Raw genomic sequence first — 8,153 nt, 5'->3', positions numbered from 1 at the left:
GTAAGTTTTAAGACTCTCTGGCAAAGTAACTTCCTAATCTGTCACTGGGTATGTGTAAAAAAGTGATTAGTGGGTCTCTATATTTATCACGATTACTCACAAATATGTAATTTACATAATATATACAGCACATTAAGTACTATGTCACCTTATATAATGTCCATATGTATAATGTATATGCATGTTATGTAACGCCAGTCTGGAGGTTCTTCCAGATTCTGCCAAGTATTTCCTAATTTATTTGGCAATTTTAACATATCTTTTCCATCTGTGGAAAGAACTCTCTTGAGAGGAGCTGGTCTCTGACCTGAAATATAATCATTCTACTAAGTCTGTCTCCATTCTCAACTCACTGGAGGAAACCTACAAAGACCAAGTCATAATGAGATGCAACGCCTAGCCCATTAGTCCAGGGACAACATAATGTATTGAAGACTTCCTGTTTCATTCTTTTTACTGCTAGAGGGGTAGAACTGTGGGGGCAGGTGAGAACATGTCTGGGGCACGGCCAGAATCAGAATGCGATGAGGAATAAGGGAGGATTCTCCCCTGACTGCCTAACTTTGAGAAGTCACTAAATTATAGTAAGCCTTGCTTTCCTCATTATTTAGATGGGGCTAATAATATCTTCTCTGTCAACCTCAGGGGTTGCTGCGAGGAGCACTATGATGATGTACTCCACAGTGAGAAACCACAGTCCCAGTAGTTAAGGGATGAGTTGCAAAGTCAGATTAAACACCACCACCAGACTTACTGAGGTTACAAAATTGAAAGTACAATTCCACCGATGTTTGCTACACTTTGTGGCTTTAAGGAGGACATGGGCCATGTCTCTCAAGCAACATTGCAAGTCCTGTGCACCACAGTGGGCAGGCAGGGGCCAGTCTCTGACTTGTGAGTCTCTAAGAATGACTTTCACCTGTTGATAGTGCCATGTCTCAACAGCCTCAATCTTGGGGGGTTGAGGCTGAAACACGTGCAAGCATTTCTGCAAATGTCTTAGAATCAGTGACCCCAAATTGAACCTGCCTTCATTTCAGAATCAAGTGGCTTCCAAGATAGTACCTGTTGTCATTCTGAGCTTGTTAGTCCCATCCCCCAGGAGCCCATCATTCAGGACATTCTTCAGGTGGCCTGCTTTCCCCTTGCCCAGCGGTCTGCACTGTTAGGTTGAACAGGATGGTTCTAGATCTCTGTCTTAGACGGTCCTAGATGACTGCTTCTTTCAGAGTTAGGATCAGTTTGTACACACAATCTTAATTTTCCCTTCCTTGCGCAAAGTTCCTGACTCAGTGTTAGGAGATCGGAGGGAGCTCAGTGGAGTGACGTCGAGTGGGTCCAGGTTTCCTTTTCGGAAATCTCAGAGGGGATGGAGGCTGAAGGAGCAAAGGTGCCGAGGTGAATGTTTCTTTCTACCAACAAAGCTCTCCACAGACTTGCCCTCGGGGAAGGCGGTGATGCTGTTGCCAGCTGAATGAAGCCCACTGAACTCTGCTGAGGCCCCTCTGGGCACTGGCTGGCAGCTCCTTGCTGAGGTGCCTCTGTCCTCCTTGTGCCTCTCCACTGAGGTCATCCGGGCAGCCAGAGGTGTTTCTAGATTAAGAGACTATGGTGACCATGATGAGATGACATGTGGAGGGTTTAATTTGAAGATCTGTCCACTGCCTTCAACCCTGGACCAACTTCTCACCAGGTCAGGCCAGAGAGAGTCTCTGGGAAGTATCGGGAGGCCTCATTCTCTCATGTGGGCTTGTCCCGTCCACACGTGTGCCACACGTTCATTCCTCCCTGGCAACCTGGATCCAAATGGGACCGCTTCTCAGTGACCAGAAATGACCCTTTTCCAAGATGTGTAGGTTCTTTTCCCTGTTACATATCTTCTTAGTGGTACCTAGTCCCAAACCACATTAGCCAAGATACCATGGACAAGTCTCTTAACTTTTCCGAGACTCAGTTTCCTTATCTGACAAATGGGAGAGTAAATCCTGCCCAGCATAGCTTTCATGTTGTTTTGTGGATCCAGAATAGAAACTCTCAGTCTCTTTATGATAAGGAGATACTTGAATTTCCCTTAAATCTCATGATCACCACAGGGCAATGTGCCTTGACAATGAAATGGCAGAAACGGGGAGTCAGAGCCTTCTTTTTCTTTCCCACTTTCTGTTCTTGTACTGCATATTTTTTTCAATCCAGAAAAATCCACCAGTAAATAAATATTTGTATATATAAATATATATATATGCTACATATAAGTACACACACCTAAGACCTTCAGTAGGGCCTTCAGGTCGTGCTCGGGGAGTGGTCGTTGCAGAAGCAGGAGGGAACTGCCTGACGCCTTGTCTCCTGGTCTCCTCAGCAAAAGGCCCTTCCCTCCCATCTTCTTTGCCTTCAGGAATAGTCTGCCACCAGGGCTTGGAACTCAAACAGGAAACACGCTGTGGCTTGAAAAAGAAAGAAGCTGGGGGTGGTTTTTTTTTTTTCTTCCCTTTTTACACAATATTATGACACCAATTTGAAAAATAAATCTCAGTTTCTCTGCTTTCCCTCCCAGGTGTTCACAGAACTAAGAAAATAAATACCACATCTAAGGTGTGCTATGTAGGCAGCTCTGGGGGCTCTTGGAGCCGGCTCTAAACAAACACACAGCCAGCAGAAGGTTTCAGGAAAATCACCAGTGCCCACTGAGAGTGCGCAGAACCAGGAAGGGAAACACAGCTTTCCACAGCCTTTCTGCCTCCTCAGCAAGTTCCGGGAGAAGCTGTCACTCGAAGGACAACCAAGAAACCAGCGTGCGTGTGCTGAGTCCTGCCAAGGGCTGCGATCTGAGAGTTGGAGGTGTTTTTGTCTCCTCACAGAGGGACCTTTGTGAGCGTCCCCTGGAACGCAGGCTTTTTCCCTTGGCCACATCCGATCTCCCCTTAGACAGGAAACCTGCAGCCTGCTCCTTGTGAGCGGCGAGGAAACTTGCAGCGGTGGTGGAAAGAAAGGGGGGGGGGTTTCTCCTTCAGTCTCAGAAAGTCCCGCTCAAGGTCTTCTGGGAAAGTGGGAGTTGCTGCATGAGCCAGCTGCACCCTGGAGGGCTCTAAGTCCATTCACAACGTCCTGCCGGCACTGGCTCTGTTGGAGTGTGTCCATGGTTGAAATAGAATGGATGTCAGGGTGAAGCCTTCTTGCTGAAGGGTGGCTTGGCTTCCACTGGTTGGAGAAGAGTGTGTGTGTGTGTGTGTGTGTGTGTGTGTGTGCGCGTGTGCACGCGCATGTGTGTGGTGTGTATGTGTGTATGTGTGTATGTGTGTGCTTCAGTTTCTTGTCTTCTCTCTTGGTTGAAGTGGCATTGGGCATAGTGTCTAGTCTTTTGAACGGCTCTTCCTTCTCAGAGAAAAGAAGCTGCTCTTCTGGGGGGGCCCCATCATCATAGGCGCTTGGTTCTTGTGAGTAATTTTAATCTAAAAGCAAAGAGGCAGAAATGAATTAGTGGCCTGCAAATCCCAGAAGCCTATGGGAGAGTGATCTGCAGAGAGAGGAAGGGAGGCCAGCTTCGGGCTGGAAGGAGCCCCATGCAGAAGGACGACTGTCCTTGAACAGCTTCAGAATTGGCAACTGGACCCTGACTGGGCCTGGCGTTTGGCACTGCTGGAAGCAAGGGGCGGAAACGCTGGGGAGAGACAGGTGTGAGCTTCCCACGTGGTGATCAGCTGAGCTGATCACCTGTCTCATGTCCTTGCTATTCATAGTCTCTCAGAATGTCACAGCCGGAGGAGACCTCAGGGACCATCTCATTCAACCCCTCTGCAGGATAGATAAAGGAATGGAGATCTCAATGCTCTCTTGAGCCTTGGATTAGCCTAAGGTCGCACAGAGAGGGCCGGAACAGCTAAAGCCTAGTTCTTTGGATTCCCCGCCTCCACTGCTCCTGGCCATTCCTGCCTGGGCAGTGCAGAGATGTCAACCAGTAACTCCAAACTGACCTAGAGGCTTCAGTCTGACCTCCGACCCAAGCGCTACTCATGTGGAAAGTTTCCAAGGGAGTCTCTTAGGCATTTCCTCTTTTAGACCCAAGTTTCTTTTAAAAGCTTTTATTTTTGTTTGAATTTTAGGTTTAATGAGTGCCTTCTCCTGCAAACTTTAAGTCAATTGGAAGTGAAAGACACTGGTGAATTCTCATGTTTTTGTCTTTCTTCCCAACCTTAGCCTCAGGGTATGGCTTCAAAATGCTTACTCCCTATTTGAATGTGGCCTGGTGACACTGATGCGTTGATAATCTGCATTGTCAGTCCAGCAACGTTTATCAAGTAGGAAGATGATGTGGGAACAAGAGGCACTTAGGATTCAAAGAGCTGGGTTTGGGTCCTAGGACTCCCCCTTCTTTGCTGTGAACCTTTGGACAAATCATTTAGCCTTCAGAAGCAGTGCTTGCGGAACCGTAAAATGAGGATAGTAGCATTTATTCTATTTTTCTCACAAAGTTGTTGCGAAGATCAAATGATAATCTGTCAATGAAAGCCCAATGTAAACTGTAAAATGGAATGCATCAGTTAAATAACATCTTACACTGGAGGACGAGAAAGATGCCTGTCAAAAGAAACACAATCTACGAACCCGTTCTCATGAGTTTTACCACCTATTGAAATGACAGTGTGACCCTAGAGAACAACAGAAGAACTCTTGAAGAGAGAGACCCATCAACAAGTTTAAATGTAGGATAAGCCAAGTGTTGTCAAAAAGAAGTTAGGGAAGGAATGAGAAGAACCTGAATGGAGCAATTGAGGAAGAATTTTAAGATCTGAAAGGAAGGGAAGAAAATGTGTTGGTGAAAGAGAAAGGGAAGGCACTAGGTTGAGGGGCTACATACCAGCAGGTTGCGTGTGGACCAAAGGATGAGAAACGAGGTCAGGAATACAGGTGGGGCAGTTGGTATAGGGCTTTAAAGGGAAGGAGGCAGCAGAGATTGGGTTTAATATGAGGTAGTGGGGAACCATGATAACTTTTTAAGCTGGAGGAAAACATGAAGAAAAGAGTTTGAAGGGAATTATTCAATAGCTGTTGTCAAGATGAGCTGGAGTTGGGAGGAGTCTGGCTAAGAGGGTTCTACTGCAAGCCAGGTTTAAATTTATAAGGCCCCAGGATACAGAAAGAAAAAGATGGGGCCAAAAGTCATTGTGCGGAATGAACATAACCTGGGGGAAGGAAGCTGAAAACGACTGTTAGGTTGGTTTCCATCAGCCTGGAAATCTAGGAGGGGAGTAAGTCTCTCTGTTTTGTGGTAGTCACCAGGGGAGCACACCAACGACACATCAAGTACCGTTTTGTGTTATGTGCCTTATTATGGGCATTGTCTTTATCTCAGAATTCAGGGAAGTGAGGAACTTATCTGTGGTGTGCAATTTAGCCCCATTTGATGGTAGGGATTTGTGGCACATTTCCTGTGGTAAGCCTTGTCCCACTCCTGAGCACAGGAGCCCTGAGAGGAAGAAGACATTCATCTTATTCACCTTGGTATTCCCTGAGCCAGCGCAGAGCCTGTACCTGCTATGGAAGTACTGACTGGTTAGCACAGCCAAGAAGAACGGGGGAATGTTCTGGCAGTGGAGCTGGCTGTTTTTGGGACAGAGAGTGGCAGCTGTGGCATCGCTTACATTTCCCACTGATGGAGCCCATTTTTTTAGACTGTGGAAGATCCTTGCTTCTCCTTTTTCTCCCTCTAGCTGACCAGTTTATTTGCTTGTTAGCACCTCCAGGGCAAAGGGGAGGAGGTGAAACTCAAATCCCTTTCATTTGGGTTTTCAGCAGTTTTGACAAAGGTCTTGATGGGGCAGGAGTTTGGAGATGCTGGGTAACGTGAGGTTTTGATGTGGTTTGTGGATTCTAGTTCTACAGATAACTGGGAGTTCACTGTATGTACGTACACACACTGGGGGCAAGAAGTATGAGGTCATGTCCTCATCTCGAGTCAAAGAAATGTCAGTATCTTACCCCCTCATCCCCAGATTAGGAGGGGCTAGTGGGTTAAATAGGTAAGATCCCATTTTAGGAGGTAGTTGGATGTGGTTAAATCTGCCTTTTCAACCCCTGATGGCAAGAGAGCATCCCACATTTCTGTAGTTAGAACCCAAACTTCTCTGGTCAGGCAATTAACTAAAGTCTGTATGATTGTCTTAAAAACCCTTCATCACATTTATAACATCTGGCAAGCACTAGGGACAGCAGCCCCATGCTCTTAGTTTTCTGTTTTATTACAGAGAAAATTTGTTAACAGTTAAACATGTCACATTTTCCTTAGGAAGTCCTTGTTCATAGTGTAATAATAGTCACCCATTTTCCCCTTCCCTAGGTAAGTAACATTTAATTCTTTAATGGAATTGGAGATTTTTTGGTTTTGTTTTTGGAGTATACTTTGAGGTGAGAGGTTACTATACAGTTATCCCTTGGTGTCCATAGGGAATTGGTTCCAGGACCCCTGGCGATAACAAAATCCACGGATGCTGGTTTTATACAAGTCTCTTGTGTAAGATGGTATAGTATTTGCATATAACCTATGCACATCCCGTATACTTTAATCATTTCTAGATTGCTTGTAATACCTAATGCAGCGTAAACGCTATGTAAATAGTTGTAAATATAATGTAAATGCTATGTAAATAGTTGCCAGTGCACAGCAAATTCTAGTTTTTCTTTTTGGAACTTTCTGGAATTTTTTTTCCTGAATATTTTCCATTCAAGGTTGGTTGAACCCAAGGATGCGAAGCCCATGGATGTGGATGGCCGACCTTATAATGGCACTTTCCCAAACAGGCAATTTCTTGGATACCATATGTTAAACAGTCCATTACTTTCAAATTAGTTTATGATCTTTCTTCTCTCCTTCATTAGTTTTTATGTATACTAGGGTTTCTTAGGGCTCTCTTCTGTACTATTTACTTATCTATCCAATATTGCATCAATTGCTGTGGCTTTATAACTATTTTAATATCTTGTGGGAAGTCCTTCACAGCTCTTTTATAAAATGCCTTAGCTATTGCATTGTTTTGTCAAGTTAAAAAAATTGCATTAGAATTTTGTCTGGGGGTCCCTATTTAGAAACATAGGATGTTTCTAAATTCAAATCTTTTAAAAAATATTACTTAAGTCTTGAAGTCTTCTTCATCTAGTTCTCACAATTCAGTTTGGTATTTTTTTTCTGTCTGTTGCCATTATAATACTTAAACTTTTTTCCGTTATATTCCTCTGATTGGTTATTGCTGGTATGTACAAAAGCTATTAACTTTTGTCTATCTTTCTGTACAGCTTCATTGAAATAATTTAACCTATGAGGTTTTCAGTTGATTTTATTAGCTTTCTATATACATAATTATATTATCTGCAAATAATGACAGTTTTGATTCTTTTCCAAATAGTTATATTTCTTTCCTGCTTCATGTGTTTTGCATTGGTTAGAACTTCCAAATAACATTAGCACACATGTCTTATCCATGATTTTAATGAGAATTCTGCTAGTGTGTTACATAAAATATTACTCATTGGTTTAAGATAGATATCTTTCGGGACTTCCCTGGTGGTCTGGTGGTTAGGACTCCATGCTTCCACTGCAAGGGGCACGTGTTTGATCCTTCGTCAGGGAACTAAGATGCTGCATGCTGTGTAGCACTGCCAAAAGCAAAAGGAGATTTTTTTTCTTTTTTTTTCTTTTGAGGAAGTGCCTTTCTGGTCTGAGTTTTCATCTTTAAAAATCAGAAATGTTGAATGTAATTGAGTATTTTGGGGTCATCTATTCATATTATCATGTGATTTTTCTATCCAAACTTATATAAGAAGACATCCTTGCACTCCTTTGATATATTCTTCTTGAGTGAATGATTCTTTTAATATATTGTTCAATTCTATCTGCCAATACCTTAACTATAATTTTTGTACCATGTTCATATTTGAGATTGGTCTGTAGTTTTCCATTTTTAAGCATAGTTTTTGTTAGGTTTTTGTATCTGTCTTAATTTTATCAAATGGATTGGGTAGCTTTCTATCTTTGTTCTATGGAACAGTTTACATAAATATTTATTCCCTAATAATATGGAAGAACTCACCAGTAAGATCATCTGTTTTAAGATCATTGTGGATGTAATTCTTTTTTTTTTTTTTTTTTTTTTTTTTTTTTT

General features: G+C 43.1%; 1 protein-coding gene across 4 annotated transcripts in view; it reads right to left on the bottom strand.

The window, feature by feature from the left end:
• Positions 1-2,845: 2,845 nt before the first annotated feature.
• DGKG (diacylglycerol kinase gamma) overlaps positions 2,846-8,153 on the bottom strand; it is a 164,734-nt gene continuing 159,426 nt past the window's right edge. For 3 of the 4 annotated variants that reach the window (XM_007451380.1, XM_007451381.1, XM_007451382.1), the window contains one exon: positions 3,351-3,449. In XM_007451380.1, the coding sequence (XP_007451442.1) occupies positions 3,351-3,449 (99 nt within the window). Of the gene's footprint in view, positions 3,450-8,153 lie in introns of all 4 variants that reach the window. The other variant, XM_007451383.1, reaches the window with a different exon arrangement.

The sequence above is a fragment of the Lipotes vexillifer genome, unplaced genomic scaffold, assembly GCF_000442215.2.
Source record: "Lipotes vexillifer unplaced genomic scaffold, Lipotes_vexillifer_v1.1 scaffold513, whole genome shotgun sequence".
NCBI classification, from domain to species: Eukaryota; Metazoa; Chordata; class Mammalia; order Artiodactyla; family Lipotidae; genus Lipotes; species Lipotes vexillifer.
This window is presented reverse-complemented; position numbering and strand designations above follow the sequence as displayed.